General features: G+C 44.1%; 1 protein-coding gene and 1 long non-coding RNA gene across 4 annotated transcripts in view; both read right to left on the bottom strand.

Moving 5' to 3' along the window:
• BCL2L13 (BCL2 like 13) overlaps window positions 1-20,356 on the bottom strand; it is a 44,122-nt gene extending 23,766 nt beyond the window's left edge. Inside the window, exons 1-2 of one of the 3 annotated variants that reach the window (XR_012066873.1) lie at window positions 19,709-20,352; window positions 10,997-11,166 (exon numbers count right to left, since the gene is read on the bottom strand). Coding sequence is in view for 2 of the 3 variants with exons in the window: in XM_072954457.1 (XP_072810558.1) it covers window positions 10,997-11,117 (121 nt within the window). In the remaining variant the exon portion in view is untranslated. Of the gene's footprint in view, window positions 1-10,996; window positions 11,167-19,708 lie in introns of all 3 variants that reach the window. The other 2 variants (XM_072954457.1, XM_072954456.1) reach the window with 2 other exon arrangements.
• A 637-nt stretch (window positions 20,357-20,993) lies between these two features.
• On the bottom strand, window positions 20,994-24,881 carry LOC140691334 (uncharacterized). The gene is made up of 2 exons (XR_012066950.1): window positions 24,755-24,881; window positions 20,994-21,239 (listed from the first exon to the last, which is right to left on the bottom strand). It is a non-coding gene; the product is annotated as an uncharacterized lncRNA (long non-coding RNA).
• Between the last annotated feature and the right edge of the window lie 53 nt (window positions 24,882-24,934).

Below are 24,934 nucleotides of genomic sequence, written 5' to 3'. Positions count from 1 at the left end.
CCCACCCCACTTACAGAACTGAAATGACCTGCCCAGGCGCAAGTAAATCACACAGAAACAAGATATTCTGGAAAGTAAACTTACGACTGAACCCAAGAACACACGAGTCTAATTTCCGATGCACGATGAACAAGAAGGAATACATGAACGTGTTACCTGCCGTCTGCCTCTTTTTGGACAATCTGCAAACCTAAAACATATACACACCCACACACCCAATCACGCCACCACCACCACCACCACCACCACCACCAATGACATGATGTCTCGGTCACCATATGCCTCACCCCCCAGACTGAAGAGAAGCAGCTGACTGAAGGAGCACCTGTTCGCATGAGGCCGATGTGACGCTAATTACACACGACAAGCTGTCACACTCGATAATAAGCCACGTGGAAACCCCGAATCAGAAAGTCTCCTGCTGTCAGGACACAAAAGGCTGTTTCTTCAGCTAACCAATGACACAGACAGATTCAGTGATTTTCATTTAATCAACCCCTCCCCACCCAGACTTTCAGAAGCACAGAGCCACAAGGGAGCACCAGTGCAGCATAAATCCTGCAGCGTAAACCCAGAAAAATAATTCAAAGATAAACAGGCTTTAGCACCCTAAACCCCACCCACTTCAGTGTCAAGTAAAGGGTCAGGTGAGGCAGCAGCCATCACATTCCAGCCCTGAAATGCACTCAAAGTGAGTGTTGGACCGAAAAGTTTAGAACCGTGTATGGGCTAGACCTTCCAGAGCAAAATACTTCCTAAATCGACGGTTCCCCAAACTAAGGGCACATCAAAACTACCAAGAGAACATTGAATGATAATTAAATAATAATTAAAAACACAGATTCTCAGGACCCAGCATGAAGCACTTGGTTCACGGTCTAGGGTAGGGCTCCACGATCTTTGTTTTAGTAAGTATTCAGGCAGTTAGACTTGACAAACACTATTCGAGACAACCCAAATGATTATAGCCAAACTGAGAGCATCTACTGAACAGCACAGACAACACAGTTCACCTGTTCATTCAACAGCAAAACCGGATACCCCGGATGACACCACACTGGACCAGTAGGCAAGAAATCAGACGGATGAAACCCACCAAATTCCAGAAGAGCCAGTCACAATGATGGTTCTCAGGCTCAGTGTTACCAAACTCCCCAGCTATCCTGCAGATAAGGCGACAAATTTGCAGGAGGACAGGTTCGGAAGAGAATACAAAGAAAATCCAACCATGACCAAACATCTCCTCTTCCTGCAGAAAGACTGAGACAGAATGAGACAGTACGCCCTCCAGAAACAGCGGGCTGGAAGCAGAGTCTGGGACTGGGTGTGTGACTCTGTCTGGAAAAGTCGACCTGAGACGACCATGCTCCCCACACTGATCTATGGAGCCAGTGCAACTCCTGCCAAAACTCCCAGCTCCCCTTTCTCCAGATACGGACAAGACTACCCTGAAATCCACACAGAACTGCAAGACACAAAAGAGTCAAAGCGATTTTAAAAAAGAACAGGATTGAAAGAGTCATACCTCACAATTTCAAAACTTACTACAAAGCTGTAAGTAATCAAAACAGTGTGGTAATAATATAAGAATAGACATAAAGACCAATGGAATTTCTGAGGGGCCAGAAATCAACCCATGTATCTAAGGTTAACTGATTCCTGATAAGGGTACCGAGGCCATTTACTGAAGAAAAATATACTCTCTTCAACAAATGATGCTGGGACAACTGGGCATTACCAAGCAAAAGAGCGAATTCAGACCCTCACCTCACATCATATAAAAAAATCAATTCAACACTGATCAAAGAGCAATATTTAAAAGCTAAAACTTTAAAACTCTTACAAGGAAACAATATAGTTGAAAATGTGCATGACCCTGAATTAGGCAATGGTTTCCTAGATATGACCCCAAAACACAAGAAACTGAAGAAAATAAAGTGGACTTCACAAAAATTTAAAACTTTTCTACGTCAAAGGACACTACAAATACAGCGAAAACACAAACCACAGGACGGAAGACAGTACCGGGAACTCACATATCTGATAAGGGCCTGGTATCCAGAATTTATAAAGAACTCTCACAACTCAACAACAGAAAGACAAATAACCCAATTTTAAAATGGACAAAGAACATGAACAGACATTTCTCCAAAGTTATACAAGTGGCCAACAAGCACATGAAAAGGTGTTTGACATCAACAGCCATTAGGGAGACGCACATTAAAACCCAATGAGCTACCACTGCACACCCACCAGGACAGCTGTAACTCAAAGCCAGCAAGTTTGGCAAAGACGCAGGGAACCTGGAACCCTCCTACACTGCTGGTGGGAATAGTGCAGCCACTTTGGAAGACAGCTGCTACACTCTCACCATGTGACCCAGCAATCATGCTCCTCAGTATCTACCCAAATGAGTTTAAAACTTACATCTACACAAACACCTGCACATCAGTACTTACAACAGCTTTACGTGTAACTGTCAAAACCTGGAAGCAACCAAGATGTTGTTCCTCAACAGGTGAATGAATAAAACAAAGCACAGTGCCTCCAAACAGTGGAAGCTATTCAGCAAGAAGAAATCAGCCACCACAAGACACCTCTCAACCCTCATCAGGGTGACCATTACTTAAAAAAGCAGAAAACAGCAGTGCTGGTGAGGATGTGGAGAAACCAGAACCCCGAGCATTGCTGATGGGAACGTCCAATGACGCAGCCACGGTGGAAAAAGCATGGCACTTCCTCAGAAAAATCAAACATGGACTGACCCAGCAGTCCTGCACCTGGGTATGCACCCAGAGGAACTGAAAGCAGAAACTCACACAGATCACTTGTATACCAATGTTTACAGCAGCATTATTCACAACAGCCAAAAGGCAGAAATAACCCAGTGTCCATGAGCAGACGAATGGATAAACAAAATGTGCTTTGTGCATACACTGAAATATGACTCAGCCTTAAAAAGGAATGAAATTCTGATACACGCTACAACACGGATGAACCTCAACGACATTATGCTAAGCAAAATAAGCCAGACACAAAAGGACAAATACTGTATGATTCCACTCAAATGAGATGTCTAGAACAGTCAAATTCATGCAGACAGAAAGTCAACTAGTGTTTCACTAGGGAGGAAGGGGGGCTAGTGTTTATCAGATGAACAAGTCAGCGGCAACGCAACGTTCCTAGTCAACAAACGTAAACTTGCTCTCCTTCCTAAGAAGTGTCTTCTTGTTAAACCCTTGTTAACGACAACACCAAGGTGCCGTGCGTTACCAGGCGCAAGGCTGAACAGAACAAGCTATTACTTAGCATCAAACATGCAAGTTGACAGGACTTCTACTAGGCAGGATATATAAACGAACTATTTCAGCACAAACGAACAGTCTGGAAGAGCTGACAACTTCTGGAAAAGTTAACAGAAGAGTTAACTATTTATGGGAGAGTCTGTTCCTAGCACATGACTCACTTGGGAAAAATGAAAGACATTTAATGCGGCAGAAATCTTGAGTCATGAATCGGATCACCTCTGTTGGCCTCTTCCTCTCACACCTACTGCTTCATCAACGTGAAACCAAACCCTGTCCAGCCTACAGCAGCGAATGCTATGGCAGACCCTGCTAGTAACAGCACAGCGCAGAAGTGAGTCCCCCATCACGTCTGAGATGCAAACAGGACAGCAACGCAGCCGACAGCAACCAGGGCCTCCTTCCTTCTAAGAGGTCAGCACAACACATGCTTGCGCTTGCGCACAAACACTCTGTATTCAGTCCTAAGATGACAGCATGAGGACAGCAACCAGATCTCAAAAATGAAACAAAACAAAAACATCAAAGCAGGTGAATGCCTCAGATTTAAAAAGGAGATTCTACAAAGTTCAGGTAGGAAAAAATTCTGTGTTCAAGCGAGGAAAAACCTGATCAGCGCAGGCTTGTGTAAATGCTTAAAGTCCTTACAAATTTAGTCACAGCTGTTGAAAAGGCGTAGTTTTTGTGGCACATGGGAGTCTGTTACAGTTAAGAAATATCACAGGTGGAATCTGGGTAGATGGGCAAGTATGTATGTACTAGGGTGACCAAGTTTTACTCGAGCCTGGGCACACTACACAGCTGGTCACCCTAACATGCATGCATGGGAGATGTGTCGATTAGGACAGGCTAGTCTCTGCTGCGGAAACAAATAAAGCCCAAGGTTTCAGCGACCTAACCCAAAGGCCCACGTCGCCCTTGTGTTACAGATCTAAGCTGGGGAGCCAGGAAACCGCTTCCTGGAGTCACTTACAGCCTGCCTGACGCTGGGCCTGCCCCACTGCAACTGTGCCCTTAGGAACACACGTCCCCCTTAAATCCACACACACAGGCAGACAAGGGGAACGGGAGGAGGCACACTGCTTCTAAATACCACAGCCTAGGAGGAACACAGTCACAGCCACCTGTACTTCACCGGCCTGGGCCCTGCACAGATGCATCTCCCACGGGCCCAGGAAGGGGAAAAGGAAAGACGCGGGGAAGTGGCAGGAAGCGGCACCGGAGTCCACTGCTCCAGAGCAGCTCGGCTCCGGAGAGAAACAGGCAGGAGTAAGCATGGCTGGTCAGAGTACCAGGCGAGGACAGACCTGAGACACAGCAGGCCACGGGTCACGGAGACCAGCTGCATCTTGTAGCGCAGCCCCAGGGGGAGGGAGCGACCTGGGCTCCTGATTTAAGTAAGAGGCAGTGCCAGGAAGCTCAACCTGCTTATAGCAAAACACGTGATGTAGAGGCGTGAAACGAAGGAGGAAAATCAGGAGACATCTGCAATAATTTGAAGCAAAGCCTGAAGGATAATGAGAATCACCATAAAATCGGGACAGCTGGTAACGGTGACACAGACAGAGGGCAAGAAGCAGACATAAGAGCTGCAGGATGACTCTGGTGTTTCAAGCCTGGGCAGCAGGAGGTCTCCCTAACAAATTACTGTAAGAACAGGGGCAAGCTTAGAGGGGAATATAAAAAACTGAGTTCTAGACCCGTGTGTCTAATAATATTGCAGCCACTGGCCACATGCAGCTTTTTAAGTTAAAAAAATTAAATAAAATTAAAAATTCAGTTCCTCAGTTGCACTGGTCACATTTCAAGCATCCAACTGTCACATATGACTTGTGACTGTAGTACTGGGCAGAGTTGATCTAGAACATTTTCATCACTGCACAAAGTCCTAATAAATAGTGTTTTTCTAGACCTACCAAGCTATAACCAGTCAGGGGAAGGTTTTGGAAATGTAAATGAGACTGGAAACTGGAAAGAAAAAGTTTTAAGGAATTTGCAGGTTAATCAATTACCTTTTACCAGTAAAAACTGGTGAACACCCTAAACGTCCTACAGTAGGAGACTGTCGATATTTACTTATTTACATGGAAAAGTGTTCGATTATACTGTTAGCTTTTAAAATGGGAGGAGAGTACAGCTCAGTGGTAGAGCACATGCTTAGGATGCACAAGGTCATGGGTTCGATCCCCAGTACCTCCATTACACAAATAATAATAATAAATAAACCTAATTACCTCCCCCCTAAAAAAATGTTACAAAGTGTCAGGGATATGACCACATTTTTACAAGCTGTAAATTCCAGCTTACATGTATCTATAAAAATGTTCAGAAAAACGTTAACACTTCTTAATTTGTTACTGGATTACAGGATTTTTTTTAACTCTTCTAAATACTTTCATATGCATTATTTAAATAATAAAAAAGAAATACGATTAAAGAATGCAAATGACAGGAGACAGATGTGAGCCTACTATAAAAACAGCATTTAGTTCTGTGCATAAATGGACTAAACTCTTTAATTATGAGGAAAATAATGTTCTTTTCACACTGATGTAACATAACAGGTGTCAGCAAACTAGGGCCTGTCAGCTAAATCTGCCTTCTGCGTATTTTTACACAGCCCACGAGCTAAGAATGGTTTTTACATTTTTTAATGGCTGAAAAAAAAATCAAGGTTAATACTACATGACATGTAAAAATTTTAGGAAATTCAGTGCCCAAAAATAAAATTTACCTGGAATACGGCCACAGTCACTCAGTCACGTGCTGTCACGGCTGTCCTGGGCCACACTGGGAGAGGCGGGCAGCCGCGCTCACCACACGCTGCAGTGAGCCCAGCACACGCCACGACCATGTGCACGCCGCAGCACAACTTTCACTGTACCTGGGCCCACCCACTGTGCGAAACCAAGGAAAGGAAAGCAGACTTGGAACATCATGCTTTTAAGACACAGTGGACTAGACTAATTTGTCATCAAATTAGAGGCAAAGTACTGTTGACACAGTGGCATCACAGCTGTGCTGGAAGAACATAGTTCACATCGCTCCTAACAGACTCCAGCGTGCTCAGTGTCCCCAACTCACAAGGGAACAACTGTCAGAAAAATTAGCAAATTTAAAATGGACCATCTCATCATAGAATTTATTTGTGAAATAAGAAACGAAAATGAAGCCACAACCCAAGTTCGCAAATGGCTCAGCTGTTAGCCAAGTAAGGAGAGCCACTCACGGATGTTGAGTCAATGAAGTTAGATTCTACTGCAGCAGCTGAAGAAATGTGTCCAAGAAATACAGACGTTTAATATTATTAGTCTTTTGGAGAGAACAGCTGCTCGATGAGTTGAAGACAATGAGCACAACCACAGTCATCAAACAAAACACAAGGCAAGCAGCTCTGAGTGGCGGTCCTGGCTCCGGACGTGCTGACTGGTGTCTGAAACGCGGTCACTACCCATTCAAGAGGTGACGCCGTGAGAGACTGGGGAAGCCACCCGGTCTGTGCACAGCAGTCACAGACCAGAACAGTTTCAAAGAAACTGAAGAAACTCTAATTCTCTACAACCCGACATGGACTCTGCTGAGACGTGTTACTGATAGTGGCAAAAATACGTCTGGAGCAGAAAAAGGCTTATTAGTTGCATAAACTTGCGAAGACTGAAAAGGTAAGGTATTTAAAACCTGTGGTTATTCACTGTAGTATCAGCAGGTACTCTGGAAAATATTTAAATCTGGCCAGTGTTAATGAACCATGAGTTTCAACAGCGACCTCACTTACTGTCATGGACTTAATCACTGCAGGCTTCAAGAGTTAAGCTGGGTATCCTGACACACCTCATCACACAGCAGCCCAACTCTGAAGAGTGGCACCATTTCGCTGCAATTTTTTGAGCTAAAAAATGAGACTGAAATTTTTCCAAAAGGGAACTGTACTCACCCACTATTATCAAATAATGAATAGCTTTGGAAACTAGCTTTCACTGCAGATTTGAAAATGTTTCTTAGTGAACTAAATCAAAAATCACAAGGCCTGCTGTTTGCTAATCCCGCCCTGGACAATGTTCCTAAGACTCAATGATGGCCCCTTAGGCTGCGTTCCCCTTGTTGAGTCCCCAAGTAAAGAAGGTCACCCCCTCAAGGGACACACTGACTCCTGGGTCCAAACAGCAGAGCAAGCACTGTTCCCTGGTGCTGGAGTTCACGCCCCACAGATCACCCAGGACCTGTCCTTAACTTCAGGTGCCACAGCCAAGAGATGGCTGCCCTACGAGACGGCGCAGCAGTCTGGGTGCCCTCAGCTGGTGCACGCATCCTGGCCCATCCGGATGGGCGGGGAGGAGAGCGTACGGCTGCCAGCACCTCCCGCTAAGCTGGGTTATTACAACTGGTTTGGTGGAACAATCCACATGTGCTGAGGAAGGAAGCTAAGTGATTACCTGCAAAAAACCTTCTGGTCCCTCTGGGACCTACTCATTTGGCTGAAACTGGGGTTCTGAGGTGCTTGGCAAGATCAACAGTGCAGAATTAATGTCCCCATTGTGCTAATTCAAACTCTGCTCAATGGCCTTAAGCAGGTGATACCTGAGACAAGCAAGATTTCACCGAATGTCACCACGTGTCATCCTGAGGGGTGAACTGCTGGGAGCGGTAGTCTGGACGAGCCTCAAGCATCCCTGTGTATCCTTGCTGAGGGTAACAAACTAAAGGCCCCACTGTTGTCTGCCTGACCCTCTACGCTCATGGGTCCAGGGACCCCATGGCAGCTCAGTCCCTGGGGCAGGGGACTCAGCTTGCTACGGCTTGCTGCAGGAGTGCTACGCCCTCAGCGCTGGGGTCCCCAGCTGCAGCACAACACGAAATACTCCCGACCAGGTTCATTGCGTTGCCCTGTGGAACCTGGGAGCAGGGGGACCAGGGCCGGTGCAGCAACACCCCTGGGTTTGCTGGGCTGAGTCACACGCCGTCCTGCTCTCACCCATTGAGCCTCTTGTCTACTTTGCACCTATAGAGTTAGGGGGCTGAAGGATAAAAGCCACATGTGTTCCACAGAATTAATTCCCAGAATCTTCCACCTACACAGAAATGTCGAAGACATAGTTCCTACTCAGGGACTACGGGAGGAGCTAACCACACGTGCATTAAACACAATCAAGGCAACAACTCAGCTGGACCCCCAGCAAGTCTGCACAGCAGACGCTCGTTCCGTCTAAACGCCTGAGTCTTAGAACAGGATCCTCATTAGCACAAGTTCTAACTAGTCCTTAAGACAATGTGCAAAATCTTAAAAAGATAACGCTACACAGTATGACAACCTATAGGACAGATTTATTTTGAATGGCAAACTCCTCATGAAAATACTTTACTCTTTGATTCAGGAATTTGACTCTAGATGATTTAGAAAAGTAAATAACCAGGAAAAAAAGCAACATACAGAAGCACTCTTAACTGAGCTCCACTCAAGCGAACTACAAGACCTGCTCCTGTGTCTCTACAGACCCCGCTGACTCTGCCCCAGCGGGCTGGACACTGCAGGGGCTGCCACTTCCAGCACACCTGTGTAGGTGTTGGCCTAACAACAGTCAGTTATTTTTCTCCCAGTCTTTTTGTGAACGTTATAATGGTCACTGAAATCACATAATTTATTTAAAATCACAGGTATCATCGAAATACGACTGCACAAGGAGACTTGGTATTTCTATGAAAGCTAAATGTTTTGGGAAGTTGCTCTAAAAATACCATCACAATTCTTACATATAACACAGGGAACTATGGTCAATATCTTATAAAACTTTTAATGAAAAATATGAAAATGAATATACATGTGTATGCATGACTGGGACACTGCGCTCTCCACCAGAAACTGACACATGGTAACTGACTATACTTCAGTTAAAAAAAAATCACAAATCAGGTGTGGGAGAAACACCTGTGAAAGCTGGGGACCAGCACAGAAACCCCAGAACGACACTCAACGGCACTGCCTTGAAGGAGCCTTTATGCTCCCACCCCACTACAAACAGGCACAAGTTCAAAACTATGGGGAGAGAGAGGCTTTATAGCAGGAAGGTGACACGCAGTTCCAATCAACAGATCCATATTCAAAAAGAAAAAGGCCTCGGCCCTACACTAAAATTGCCAAATAAAAGTACATTTATTAACATTTTAAATTAAAATTTCTTATAACCTCTTTATTTATGACCCCCTGTGACTTTTTCAATTAAAGCCCTTCTACCAATGCTAGTAACCTAAGTAAAAAGTGTTCTATGGTAAACCAAAAATTGTGCAGCAGCGCTACTAACGTTTTGAAAAAAACAGAAACATTCAGACGTGTAATAATGGAGATGAAACATGGAAACATGTATGTTTTAAGATAAAACAGTGAAAAACCTACAAACAATTGATTACAACTATATGAAAACTATGTATATATCAATAAATATCAGAAGACAATAAAAAGTAAAATAGTTTTACTTTTTTTGCTGTGTGAGTTTCATCAAATAATAAACATTTGGAAGGCAGCTATGCTCACCACTACACCACCAACGCCTTCAAATAACAAACATCTGGGATCACATTTTCTTTTATGAGTTTTTAAAGTCATTTTGATGTGATTTTTGTTTAAACAGTAACCTACCTTGGGGTACTTAAAATATGATTCAATATTTAAAAATAGAACACACCCATTAGTTATATGTCAGTATTTAAATTCGGTTTTTAGGACACCTTCTGTCATCCCTCCTAACTGTCAGAGTGGCTACTGGTCTCCGTCATTTCTGAATTTCCTTTCTTGAGCTAGAAGAGCAGCAGATAAATCAGAACTCCCTCCATGGCTACAGTAAACACCTATGGATGAGAATAAAGTTATAGACTCCAGTAAATGTTTTAAGCTTTGTTTGGCAAATTATCTAAAGAAGGGTATATACGGGGGGAGGGTACAGGTCAGGGGTAGAGTGCGTGCTTAGCATACACAAGGTCCTGGGTCCAATCCCCAGTATGTCCTCTAAAAAATAAATAAATAAACCTTATTACCTCCTTCCCCCTGCAAAAAAATAAAAAAGAAAAACAAAAAACAAAAAAGTAAGAAAATAAAGAGAGGAAAATACAACTTCATAATACAAAGAATTGTGTTAAAACTCCCATCAGATAGATTAGTGTTTAAATCTAATATCCTTGAAAAAAGGTAATTCAAAGAACTGTGTTATAAATTTAAAAATAATTATATAATTTTTTTTCATTTAAAATTTTTAAAATATTTTATTACTGTATTACTTATTTTGTTTTGGCGGGGTGGGGGGAGGGTAGTTAGATTTATTTTTTTAGAGGAGGCACTGGGGATTGAACCCAGGACCTCAGGTATGCTAAGCATGCACTTTACCACTTGAGCTCTACTCTCCCCCCGTATATAATTCTAATCTACATCTTCTCAAGTATGGAAGCTCTAAGGACAGATGGATTTGTTTACACATGCTTAGCACATCTCACCTGCACCAACGGTGGCCATTTAAAACATTAAGTCCTAAAGGGCACTGTGAACCCTGCTTCTGGAAGTGGGGCAGAGGGCAGCAAGGGAGGGGTGGAGTTACTCTTTAAAAGTCTAAGCAGTGTTACTCAGTCTTACAACCGTGGATACAAACTCCTTAGACACACACACTCCGGCACATGAAGTCACGACCAACACAAGCCAAAGACAATACCTTGGGGTGAGGAAAGCTGCTGCTCCGGCAGCCTCTCCTGAGAGTGGAGTCCCAGGTAGCTGAGAACAACGTACTTGGTTTCATAGTGAAATCCCAGAGGCACTGCAGCAGAGGACGCCATGGGGTTGGCCGGTGGAGCTCCAAAACGTCTGCTTACAGGTGTGGAAGACCTAAAACCGAAAGTATCTTTTCAGTTTAAAGCATACTACATACAGCACATTTTCCCAGTGACTCCAATTACTCAACCAAATACAAAATAAATGTTTCTCAGAATATTCTTCTCAGCAATCTTTAAAGAACATAACTTTAATTTACTTACAAGTAGGGATTACTTACTTACTCAGATTTCCGATCAAAAGCAAATGTCCCTTCCAAGCTCTCCCTCGTCTGTTTTTCACCTTCGTGGGGAAGATACTCGCTGTGCCCCTACTCTACCTCCACCCTCCACCCTGGCGGTACGTGTTCTCTTACTTCTGCTAATAAAGCCTCCTGAAGTCCAGCTAGCTCCATGGCAACACAGCTGCAGACGACATTTCCCCATTTCCTTTGCAGCCTAACGTGCCATGTGATCAGTCTGAGCCAGAGGAACACGAGCAGGGGTTACATGTGCAACTTGTGGGTCTCTCCGTGAAGACTTCCCCCTTCCTCCTTCCCAGGCAGGAAGTGAACATGGCAGACACTTCGCTCTGACACACACACAAGGACCACTCCAGGGGACAGCCCAAGACAGAAGGAACCAGGGTCCCTAATGACCCTGAGGGGCAGAGCCGCCCTGCCAGACTGGACCGCAGCCTCTGGACTGTGATTGAAGCCACTTCACTTGAATCTCTCCACCAGGCACTCCAGCCTGTGCCCTAATCAATGCAACCACAACTCTCGCGTCTCTACCTGGACTTAGACAGCTGTTTTACCTACCATGTAACCCTCTTTTATCTTTAAGATCTACTCTCTCGGGAACTTTCAAATGTGCAGTATAATATTATATACTTAAGTCACCAGGCGACATTACATCGCCAGGACTTAACTTACTTCATAATTGGAAGTTTATACCTTTTGACCCCCTACTACAAACCTTGATAGTTGTTTCAAGCCAAAATGTTTTATTAAGAGGTTTTAAATAACTTTTCTACTTAAAGCAACAATACAGACTGTTTTAAGATCTTAAGAAATACCTGTAAAAGAAAAAGAGGTTCAGAGAACTAACAATAGCAAAGAGACACAGAATGTTGGCAAAATTTAAGATCTGTAATAAATTAAGAGAAATGTCCTGGAATTAAAAGCAATGAAAAACTTCATGCAGAATTTGAAATACACAAAATAAAAGGGTGACTATAAAGAAATAAAAAGAAAGATAACATGAGGGGGAGGGTATAGCTCAGTGGCAGAGCGTGTGCTTAGCATCACAAGGTCCTGGGTTCAATCCCCAGCACCTCCATTAAGAAATAAATAAACCAATTAACCCCCCCAAAAAAATTTTTAAAAAAGGTAACATGAAAATCTGCTTTGAATGGTTAAAAACTATCTTTTTAAAAAATGCACTTATGGTTACTATTAGCATCAGTATTTATTTAGGTTATCAAAAGACATCTTGGTTCTCTACTTAAAAGTCCCTATTGTTTCACCTTCAGGGGACAATGCTACAAAACTGTATCAAAATATGCAATAAATGAAACAATGTCACAGAAAAGGTGGGGTGTGCGTGAGTCCAGCAGGGCAGGGCAGACCTGGCTGCAGTGTCCTAACTACCCTGTGCCTGTGGCCGGACCCTGGCTAAGTTTGCAGCAAAGTCTCACTCGGTTCTTACCTATTTCCCAAGTCTGATTTTACAGCCTTCCCATCCATTCTGTGAGTTACTCAATGCCCTTTCCGTAAGTTTCTTTCCTGCTCAAGTAAGCTAGAATCACTTCGTGTTATTTGTAACCAAGACATAACTGGGACTTAATTTTCCTAAAATTTCTAAGGCAGTTCCTCAACAATTATAACCCACTACGCGAGGATTACTAAACTAAATTTACAGTTTAGAAAAATATTCCAATTCTGCAAAGTCCACATCCAGACCTAGTAATTACATCTACAAAAATAGAAAGACAATGCCTCCTGATATTTGTGTGTTCACTCAACACACATTTCTTAAGTTACAAGGTACTCTACAGGCATTAGGTACCTGCCCTCAGGAATTTTCAACCAAGTAGAGGAAAAATATACAAAAATATATAAACAATAATAAAAAAAATTCTATGACATAAGTCAGTACCCATGAGTGGGAGAGGCAAACCAAGAGGAAACAGGCAAGTCTTTCTGGGGAAGGGGAAAAGGATGTGGAAATCAGGAAAGGCTTTATAAAGTAAAATCTAGCCCATCTTGGAACGTGTTCACTAATTGAGCCAGCTGGGCAATGGATCGGGGTCAACTTCAGATGTAAAGTACACCACAAAAGGCACAGAAGTATTCTGAAACAGCATGGAATACTACAAAAATCGAGGAATCCGACAGGGCAAACCCCTAAGACAAAGGAAGACGGGGCTCAGCATGGCTGCAGTGGTCAGTATTTGGCACGCCTTGTGTGCTACGGGCTGCTAGGAAGCTTGGGTTTTATCCTGTAAGCCAGGAATTATTTTAACCATGTCCATGAATGAACCCCCTAAAACTATGCAAACTGTGCACACAAGCATTTTTTCTGGAGAGAAAAATCACTCAATTCCTTTCAGTAGGTTCTCAGATTAGATCATGATGCAAAAAAAAAAAAAAAAGGCTACAACTACTGCAAAACACCATTAGGAATCACCTAAGGATTTTAAGCAAGAGAAGCACATTCAGAGATTACATTTTAGAAACATCATCCTGGAGGCAGTGTGGAAGACAGAATGGAGACTGGAGACAAGGAAACTAACTTAGACGGACATTGGAAAAATCTAAACAAGAGATGTATGAAGGCACGTGCGAGAGCAGGAACACTGGAAAGAAGGGGTGGACTAGGAAAGTGTTAAGACTTCAAAAACGTGCTAACCAGCTCAGTGAAAGAGTAATCCAGGCAGCGGTACAGAAAGCAGCACCATTCCCATTTCTCAAATCAGATAATACAGAAAGAGCGGGCTTGGAGGAGAACACACTCGCTTTGGGGCATCCTGAATTCAAAATGCCTGCGGGCTGTCCAGGTGGACATGTCCAACCAGTAGTTAGACATACAGGTCTTGAACCCAGAGAGAGGTCTGGGGTAGAAAGCTGTAGTCTGCACAGAAACAGGTCTAGAGCGTCACCCAAGGAGAGTGGATGGATGGAGAGCAGTGACTTCCAATGGGAGAAGCGTCAAAACTTCCAGCAGGAGGGAGAAGGGATGAGTTAGTTTGAAATAGCACGTTCGTACTTGGAAAAGGAAACATCACCCATCATTCTCGGATTACAAAGTAGACAAAATACACCAACACAGCTGAGTAAACCTCCAATCTTCTATGCAGCAATGACTCTCCGTGAAGGGGGCAGAGGGAAGAACGGCGTACCCTACCTCAACTGGAATAGAAGCCACAGATTTTTATTTATCAAAAAGAGACATGGTTTAAAAAAAATGTTGAGAAATACTGGTTTAATCTGAAATCGAAACACAATTAGAATTCAAGGCAAAACTAACCTTTCAGGAGTGGCCAAAAGATGAGCAGCCGGCAGAGGAGACCTCGAAGGTCTGCACTGGAACAGCCAGAAAGGCAGGAAGTTTGTTCACACAAGTCAGGGGAGGTGCTTCAGAAAGAAGGCAGCACAAAGGTAACAGCACAACAAAAAGAACACCTTCATGGTGATGACGGTTTACTTGACTGGTAGGGCAGGGGCGTGACGAGCGAATGGAGAGTCAGAGAAGTGAGTTTCAGTCTGTTCTTTCAAAGAAAGCATGGTTGGAAGGGAAGAAGAGAAAGGAGGCTGGGGAGGGAGACGAAGGGTCTGAGAGTTCATTTGCTTTGGACACAATGAAAGGCACTTACTTAAGCATGTTTACACTCAGTGGCGAAGCCAAAGAGAGATAAACAAACAGAGTAAGGAGTAGATTATTAAGTAAAGTTCCAAAAGAGGGGGGGAAAATGGAACAAATCAGTAATGAAATTTAAGCTTCAGAAAGTCTCAGGAAAAGAAAAAAAAACTTAGAAAAAGGAAAAAAAAAAAGTCCCAGAATTTTTGGTAACAAAGTATTACTCATATTTTGAATAACGCTTTAAATTTTAAAAAGCTGATGTTCTAGAGTTTGTTATATTCAAATTTCTTGATTTATAAAAAATCCGTATCTCTGAAGACATGTTTAGTCACACTCCAATCCAGATGCTACAAAGCATCATGGATCGAGTTTCCAAATTTGATTTTTAACCCAATGCTCTTCAAATTTTCTTACAAATCCCAACTGCCTAACCATAAATGCAACCTTAATCATGGATTTCATAATCTCCATCCTATTCACAGTCAAGTCCTCAGCTCTGGCAGTTCTCAACAATTCATGCTAATGGAGATGATCACACAAACTTCAATCATGTAAGTTTAATGCACGTCTCCAGGCTGTACATGTGTCTGCGACATTCTAGTTCTATGAACATACTGGACTCTCAGTATGAAATACCCATCCGCCTCCTCTCCCGTGGTCTGAGCTCCCAGGAGAGCAACAAAGCAGCCCCCCAGGCCTGTGTTCAGCTGACGGGACAGGCAGACCTGAGAAGTACTGCTGCATGGCTACAACATGGGAAATGTAGCCAACATTTTATAATAACTACAAATGGAGGATAACCTTTAAAAACTGTGACTCACTATACTGTACACCATAACATATGTCATACACCAACGATACGTCAATAAACAAACAAAATAAATACTCTTATGTGTCTAGTGCCTTTGCATCAAACTAAATTTTCGCAAAGGCACTGAGAACACTGCAAACGTAAACTCCACAGCACTTGTACAGGGCATTCTGGGACGAGGGCATCCAACTTCCTTTGCGGCAGGGACTACTCGGCACACTGCGCAATGGGCCCTTGCATTTCTAACAAACATAAATAAGTTACACCCATATGAGACCTCTATTTCTGAAGCGCTTTTCCATGTGTGGTCACAGTCTCCTCCATACCAGAGGGTAAAGGTAGCAGTTTCAACTTTGACGGAGAAACAAGAGACAATTCATCTAAATGAAACCATACAGCCAGTTAACAGTGCAGCCACTTGGTTTAATACGTCCTTTTCCGTTCTGAACTCCTGGCCCTGAACTGCATTCATTCATTAATTCATTCGACACATATTTACTGCAAGCCAGGCAATGTGCAGGGTGAGAGGAATGCAGAGGTGAAAATACCAGAGAAATGGTAGTTTTCCAAGCATCAGACGCACACCACTGAAAGAAACAAACTTGTCAACTCTGAGAGCGCGGCAGGGGAAGAAAAGGAAAAGACAGGTTAACAGAAACGAAAATGTGATCTGAGACCACTCCTAGTGCTTTCCTGGAAGCAGGGGACCGAGCTCAGGTCCACCCCACCACCGCCTCACCAACACAGAGGACATTTCACACCTAAGACAGCTCGAGCTTCTGGTTAATGATGAGAAGGACATAGCTACTTTTACTCTTTAAATTTTACGTAGTAGAACCTTTCAGAATTCAAATTAGGTATTAAGTGTTCTTGGTATCAAGAAGTGATTGTACACAAAACCAATTTTAAACGCAGAAACTACTACTTTTTTGCACAGTTCTAACAAGCTGCTGAGTATAGCTGTTACCCAGCTGTTTCTTCTCTGCCTTATACCTTTAGCTTGTTCCCCTCTCAAATTACGAGCAGCTGTCAGCCAGATGGACAGCCTGAGGAAGCTTAGGGTTACTTAATCCTGTGTTTATGCGTACATATGGTGGCATCTCCAAAACATCCATGATCCTTCAGTAACAAATGTAATATCCACTTTTATAAGGAGCGGTTTGCTTTTTTAAAAAAGCAGATTTCTATTCTAAGTAGCAGTGCAAATGCCAGGATGCAAGCATAAATAGTACTGCAGGAACTAAGCACATTTTATGAACTGCAACCAGAAAGTATGCAGCAACTATCAAATTCTACTTAAAATTCTTATGAAAAGTAAATCTGCAGGCATGAGTTTTTGTAGTTGTTTCCCAAAATTGTCTGATCATAATCACCACGGATGCTGTTAAAACAGAAACTTTTAACACCCACTCAGAAACACTTAGGATAGCATACCTATATAGTATTCTTTAGCTCCATAAAACCATAACAGAAACATATTACAGTTTAACATGCTGTAATCAAATTACTTCAGGAAGCTGTGTTTTTAAGACTATTTCCTTCCACTAAAATAAAACTGTAATGTAGTAAGATGGTTAAATACTCTAGCAATGTGGAGTTGAGTAGATCTGTAAGTCCAGTTTACAAAAAGTGAAAATCCACAGATAATTCAGTCACAAATGAAAAATCTGGAGTTTTAAACATTACCAAAGATTTTGATTCCCAGAGTCCAGTCTCCAAACCCCCTGACAGTTTAAGAAGTTTTTTTTTAATTCCACAAATTAACATGAAGTCCAATAACTTTATTTTTTCAATCCATACTTTATTAGCTCTTACAGAATTCTAGGACTTTTGCCAGAAGAACAGAAGCTACATAACCCTAATAAAAATTGTGAAATTGCAAAATATTCACCAGGTCTACCTGAGAAATGAAACTGAGCAAGGTGTCATTTTACAACTCAGCAGACACTAAGTATTCTACTGTACACTACCCCTTTAAAACTGAAACACGCCTAATTGAAAACGCCAGTTCAATCTTGTGTTAAAAGCTGTCCAAAAACATTTCCACTCAGCAGCTGGCACTCCCAGATAATGTCCTTACAGAGGACTGCCTCACTCTCACTTCCCACAAACATAGTCTGACTTTCACTGTAAGTTAATCAGTTTTCTCATATGTATGTAGCTTTCATAAAAGAGAGACATAAAAGTCAGTTACTCTGCTCCACTCCTAAGTATATGTCAGAGAGAAATGAAAACACCGTCCACACAAAAATATGCACGTGAATGGTCACAGCAGCATCACAGGTTAACAGCTGAACAGTGGAAGTAACTGCCCAACAACCGATGAACTTAAAAATGTGTCCTACCCATACAATGCAATGTTATGTGGCCATAGAGAGAAATGAAGTGTCAATGCCTGCTACAACATGGATGTAGAAGAGCCAGCCACAAAACACTGCACGTGGAAAACCCTGTTTATGTGAAATACTTAGAACTGGCAGATCTATAGAGACAGGAAATAAAACAGTGGCTGCTTAGGTAGGGGAGAGTGGGAATAAAGAATGACGGCTAGTGAGTACCAGGTTTCTTCTGGGGATAACAAAAATTATGGTGACAGTTGCACACTCTGACTGTACATGTTAACCTGTTAATAATAGCTCGATAAAGCTGTTAAAATACCAGCTACTCTGAAAACAGCCCCCTTCCTTCAACTCTGTAATATATATTAAGAACTCATGCTGACCATCTATTTGGAATAAGATATGTATCAAAATTATGTTTGAAAAGCAGGGGAAAAAGCAGGATGGTGATACTGTGATTGCTTAAGACTTCTGTTTTGTTTGTCTAAAATATTTCATAGACGAAATATATTCTTCAAACAGTAATTGTTACTGCTGCAAATCACTTAAAATCTTAGCGTGTAAAGTATGTAGAAAACAGTGACTGATGTAGCAACACACAACTTTCCTCTACAAAACCAGGTGGACTCAACCTTACGTACCCTTCAAGTGAATTCAACTACTGAGGTATAGTCCTCCATAAGAAAATGAATCATTTGGGGGGAAAAAAAGGCAAAACTTGAGAATGTACCTGACCAACCAGAGAGGCTATTTCATAATGGTTGAAATATTTTCAATCTACAGTGTACGTTTACTTACCCAACAATGTATGTGAGGTCTAAACCGCTCACTACCTACACAAACGTTTGCTTGATTTTCTAGGGGATTAAAAAAGAAGGTACTAGAAGGGTGTGGCAACTCATCCAAGGTCACACAACAAGTCAGGGCAGAGATCACCGCTCTGGTTGCACCCAACCTCCCGGCGAAACCATACAGCTTCGCAGAAAAGACTCGCTCGTTCCGCTCCACAGCATGCAGGAAAGCAGGCAGCGGGGGAGCCCTGGCAGCTGGCTGTAGCACTCGCACGTGGAGACGGTGGGCCGGCTCCGGGGAAACACGCCGCGCGGGGACCGGTTACAGCCGGGCCGAGCCCGGCGCCGCGGGCCAGAAGCGGCCGGGTTCCACCGGGGCTAAAGCCTCGACTCGAAGTCCGGGGCTTCCTTCACAGTCAGTCACGAAGGAAGGAAACTTGGGGTCTCCTTGGGATGGTGGGGATTAAAACGCACAGAAGGAAACGGCCGAGTGTGAGCCGTATGCCTCCGAGGGTGGGAAGGCGGCCTTCTGTGGAAAAACAAGTAAATGAAACGACAGCAGGAACGACGACAGCGGCGTCGCACCGGCGGGAGGACAGGGCCAGGAACGGCCAGGGGGGCAGCGGCCGGCCGCAGCCCAGCGCCGTGCCCTCTCCCGCGGCGCGCCCTGAGCCCGGACCCGGTCTGCGGCGCCGCGGGGACGCCGAGGCCAAGCCACCGCCTCAAAACGGCCTCGCGCCCTCAGCCTCGGGACGCCCCGGGCGGAGCTGGGAGAGGACCGGCGGGGCCTGCCCGCAACCCCGCTCCCCTCACCTGGCCCTGGCCCCAGCCCCAGAGGAGGTGAAAGACGCGGCGGCGGCGGCGGCTACTCCCAACAGGCTCCCCAGGCGGCGGCGGCGGCGGCGGCGGCGGCTGCTCCGACCCGCGGCCCTAATCTACCGCCGCCGCCATGTTGGCGGGTGAGGTCACGCGACGTGCTTCCGTCACCGCCGGCGTCAGGACGGGCGGGGCGCCGGGCGCGCTGTAAAAGAGCTGATCCGATCTCCCGAGCGGAAGCCCGGACGACGGAGGCTTGGAAGTCTCTCGGCGCAGGCGTGACCCGGAAGAGCGTCCCTCCTGGTCCGCTCTCTTCTCGGGGAGCGGCTCTATGGTTCCGGGCGGCGGCGACCGTGGACCGCAGGGAAGGAGGCGGACTCGGAAGGGCTCGCCGTGTGGGTGCCGAGTGGGCCGACACCCGCGGGAGCAGGTGCAGCCGCTGCTGAAGTGTGTTCAGGCGAGCCGGCTGGCGGGCGTGGAGTCTCGGGAGCGGCGGCGCCGAGGGAGCTGGGCCCCGGGGGTGGGAGCGGGTGGGGCGCCTCTGCGCCGCCGCTTGGGCCCCGCGCCCCCCGCACCAGGCGCCGCCCCTGCCGCGGAATGTGAGAAGCTGGGGTGTCGCGGCCAAGTCCAGGGGGTGGCTTTGGGCCTGAGTGAGAAAACCGGCGCTGCGGCTAAGAGTGAAACCGGACCTAAGAAAGCGATCAGTTCCCTAGTCGTACCTAGTAGCCAGGCCATTTAAATTTCCCCCATTGCCCACGTAATGGCTTATATAGTTTTTTTTTTTTAAGCCGGGATCATACATTGCATTTGTTTGTTACATCTTTTATCACACGTTGACTTTTTGCAGTAAGGTCATACAATGGAAATTACTCAGCAATAAAACAAAAATGAACCATTGGTATATGTAACAAGATTAATCTCAAAAGCATCGTGTTGACTGAAAGAAGCCAGGCACAAAAATGTACATTCTGTGTGATTCCGTTTATATGAATTTCACCAACAGGCAAAATTAATCCATGGTTATGAAAATCAGCACTGTTGCCCAGGAATATAACTTTTGCCAGGGACTGTGGGAATCACTAGAAAAGAACTTACTTTCTAGGGTGGTGGAAATAGTCTGTATATTGTGGTGATCACACAGGTATCAGAAATCATCTAGTTGTACTCTGTAGGACTATGCAGTTTATTGTATGTGAATTTCAAGAACAGTCACGTGAAATAATTCTGTGTAATTAGGTTACCAGTTTGGTACATGGTTAGACAAATTTCAGATTGATTTCAGTTTCAAGGTTTGCTTTTTTCCCTTTATTAATTTTTTGAAGGTGTACCACAACGATCAGTGAACAGAACAGAAAGTCCAAAATGGTCAATTGATTTCCAACAGAGACATTGAATGGAGGAGAAAGCGGTGGTCTCTTCAGCAAGTGGTGTAAAATAACATAGTCCTTGGGAGTGGGGTTATAGCCCAGTTGGTGGAGTGCATGCTGAGCATGCACTGGGTACTTGGTTCAATTCCCAGTACCTCCATCTGAAAAAGAAAGAAATCAAGATAATATAGTCCTTTTACAGAAATTATTTAACTTTAATCACAAGCAGTTCATGGTTTTGGAGGGTTTGGGTTTTCTTTTTTTTTCCCAACACATCTTACGAGTGACAGAGTCCTAGCCTGCAGCCTGATGTTATAAATTCTAAACTCTAGATTCCACTCGTTTTCATTCTCATTCATCAGTTATTTATTGAATGCCTGCTGAGACACCAGGGAAGGGGGCAGGGCACAACCATTAAAAGAATGACACAGCAAGTGAAGATTCGACTTCCAGCCAATCCTGAGTTTCATTGCAGGCTCACTGTATGAAGGAGCATGGGAAATGGCACTCCTGTCGGGGCCATGATAGTTTCCAGGCGACCGTAAAAGGTCAGTAGGCGGGCCCCAATTCCTGGGAATCCCCGCCCACTCCCCCAAGTAGTGTAATAATCTTCCCACTTGTTAGCATATGAAGTTACTGAGCCCATAAAAGCTAAACACCCCCACACTGTGGTGGATCTCACTAACTTCATGCTCTGAGGCCACCACCTCTCACTTCTTGAGGTGGCCCTCATTCTGCCTAGGGAGTGTGTATCTCCTAGGCCTGCCTCTCTCACCTGAGCCGGCCTGCAGTCTCTATGGAGGGTGCATCTCTCTGAATAAGTGTTTTATTCAGCTCTGGCTCTCCCTTGAATTCTTTCTTTTCCCTCACTTAACTGGACACATCCCAGGGCCTCGCCCAAGACCTGGCACACACCTGTCCTCTCGCCCCATTTCCCGTATTGCTACCATACCAGGCAGTGTGTTGGATGTTGGCAAAAATGATGTGGTCCCTGCTGTGACGTTGACACTTTTATTGGGAAACCAGATCAAAAAGATGAAAAAAGAATAGATGAAAATTGTGGCAAGAAGTAAGCAAACAAGGTACAGGAATAGAAAACTGAAGTGGAAGGTGTTGATGGAAAGCTCTCTTCCAGGACGAAGTGGTGTAAGTTGCGACCCAAAGAATAAAAAACAAGCTAAGGGGCAAGTGGAGGAAAAGAACCTCTGCAAAAAGCTTGAAAGGAAATCAGTAAACCTTTGAGCCGGTGAGAAAGGGCAGAGGAGCAATGGGGCGGGGCGGGGCGATTCCCCTGGGACCCCGCGGAAGGTGTTCAGAGCCCTGGGAGCACCTAGTGGGTGGGCTACAAATTGGGGAGTGACTAGATGCCGCCTAGGTTTTAAATCGCTTTCTGCTGTGTATGAAATTGGTTGGAAAGGGGTAAAAAGTGCAGACAACTAAGTTGGGCTTTCACGACTTTCTGCTACCATTTGTTTTTCTTTTTGAAGTTAATTCAAAGACAGATGATTTGCATTTACCTCTGGTCTCTCTGTGTCCTCTCCAGCAAACAGTCTGAAGTCTTATCTGTTCTGCTGACTCAGTTTCTAAGTAAACCACAGACAAGCCTTAGCTTGGGAGCAGGTACACAAAACATCTCCCTGTGACTAACCTGGCAGGAATTTAGGTCAGCAATTCTGGTGAAGCCATAAGAAAATAGGCTTATCTGGGAGTGGCATTTTTGGGATTTATCTGAAAAGTTTTAATAAAACTTCTTTACAAGACCTAAGCTAGTATAGGAGGAAACTGGATTTGGAAAACTCTAACTAGTTAATCTTTGCATGTACTCATAATAACTTTTTCACTCCAGCTTCACTCTGTGAAGTTTACCACTTTCCTACCAGGTAGCACCTGTCCTGTTCCTTGGTGAGTCAGCAAAATACTGCAGAAACTAGCTGTAAAGAGCATTCACCTGGGGGACAGGAAACCTGCACAAAAGGGATGTTAACTGTACCTGTAAGACTATGTCTCTTATTTAAAAAATGAGGGCAAGTGTGAGGAATGTTAATTGTCAACTCTGGGTGGTAGTACCTGATACATGAACATTTGAATTATTCTTTGTACTTTTCTGTACTTTCCAGTGTCTGAAAATAGTAACAAATAAATAGTAAAAATCAGCACACTGTTTCCAAAAAAACAAAAGCAGGTTGATCTGGATAGTGCAACATCTGTTCCAGACACTGATTTCATAAATGATGAGACTTACTAGATTGCTGCTCCCACTCCCCAGGCCCAGTTATTTGCAGAACATTGTAAAAATACAAGGGAGGAGGGACGGTGATCCACCTCTTCCTGACCCAGGGATGCTAGAGGGACACGTATTACTGGAGATTTGTCTCCTGGGATGGTAACGAGTGACGTCATTAAAGCGAAAACTAACAAGATGAGAGAAACAAGCCTAGCATCTGGTTGAGCCCAGGTGATTAGAATCCGGATCAAATTGAGGTCAACTGCATGGATTGCGTTGTCCTGTTAAGTTTTACTGTCCTCTGGCTAAATCCTTCCCTTACACATTTCCAGTTTCCTCAAATATGTGTACCAATTTATCATACACTAAAGAACACTGTCCACTATCACAGTTGGACAACAGTTTGGCAACATATATTAAGAGCCTTAAAAATGTTTGTACCATTCCTATTAAAAAGGGCAGACTGACATGTGCTTTTTGATGCGGTGCACTGAGGACACACTATCTCATGTGCAGTACTCCTTCCGGGATGCACAGCCTGACTGTAATTCTGAGGAAACTATCAGACAAAACCAAATAGAGGGACTTTCTATAAATGGACAGTTCAAATGTCTAGTATTCTTCAGAAATCTCACTGCCAGGAAAGACAAAGTCTGACGAACTATTCCATATTAAACGGGACTAAAAAGACAAGATAATTAATACAACAGGTGACCTTGACGATCCAAAAGGAGAAAAAAAATATTACAAGGGATATTAGTAGAACATATGGCAAAATTTGAACATGGACTTGTTAAATTCCCTGAATTTGATTGATGTACACGCTTGGTCTTATGAAACACACGCTAAACTATTTAGAGTCATGAATCATATATATACGTATATGATAAAAGTGATAAAAGCAAATATAGCAAAATGTTAACAGTTGGTGAACCTAGGTGAAGGAAGTTCATTGCACTATTCTTACAACTTATATTAAAAATTTCTTCAAAATAAAAAGGTAGTAATAAAAATATGTCTAACCTTTGGCCCATAATTCTACTACTAGGAATCTATTCTAAAAATACGTTTTTAAAGGTTTTTGCCTTTATAAAGTGGGGACGCGAAGCAAACAAGTCGGGGAGTTTCTGCCCTAATTTTCTTTATTTTTTATTTTTTTGGGGGAAGGTAGCTTACTTTATTTTTGTGGAGGCACCGAGGGTTGAACCCAGGTGTTCTACCACTGAAGCTACACCCTACCCACCGCTGCCCTAGTTTTCTGAATAAGTTCCTCTAAATGGATCCTAGGAATGATGTTGAAAAATGCACAGGCTCCTTCAGAACAATTCCGAGTAAATTACGTAGGTAGTCTACCCTAAAGAAGGTGGAGCACAAGTGCTCACTCTCGGGTGTGGGCTGCCCACAGCACGCCTTTCCAGAGTGAAGTACGCACGGGTGGGGGAGTAGCTTCACCTGAGTACTGCTCCAACAGGAGAGCAAGGTCAGCATGGGCAGGGGGACGCCCTGGGCCTAGCGTGAACCCTCGTCGTCGTGGTCTCCTGCAAAAGGCACTTGCCCTCTGAGCACTTCCTCCCGCAAGCCCACCACCCCAGCCAACCAGGCGAAGATCCCCAGGGGTCCCTCAAACTGCCA

This window comes from Vicugna pacos, chromosome 34 (assembly GCF_048564905.1).
Source record: "Vicugna pacos chromosome 34, VicPac4, whole genome shotgun sequence".
NCBI classification, from domain to species: Eukaryota; Metazoa; Chordata; class Mammalia; order Artiodactyla; family Camelidae; genus Vicugna; species Vicugna pacos.
Note: the sequence above shows the minus strand (reverse complement) of the source record. Positions and strands in the feature narration are given on the sequence as shown.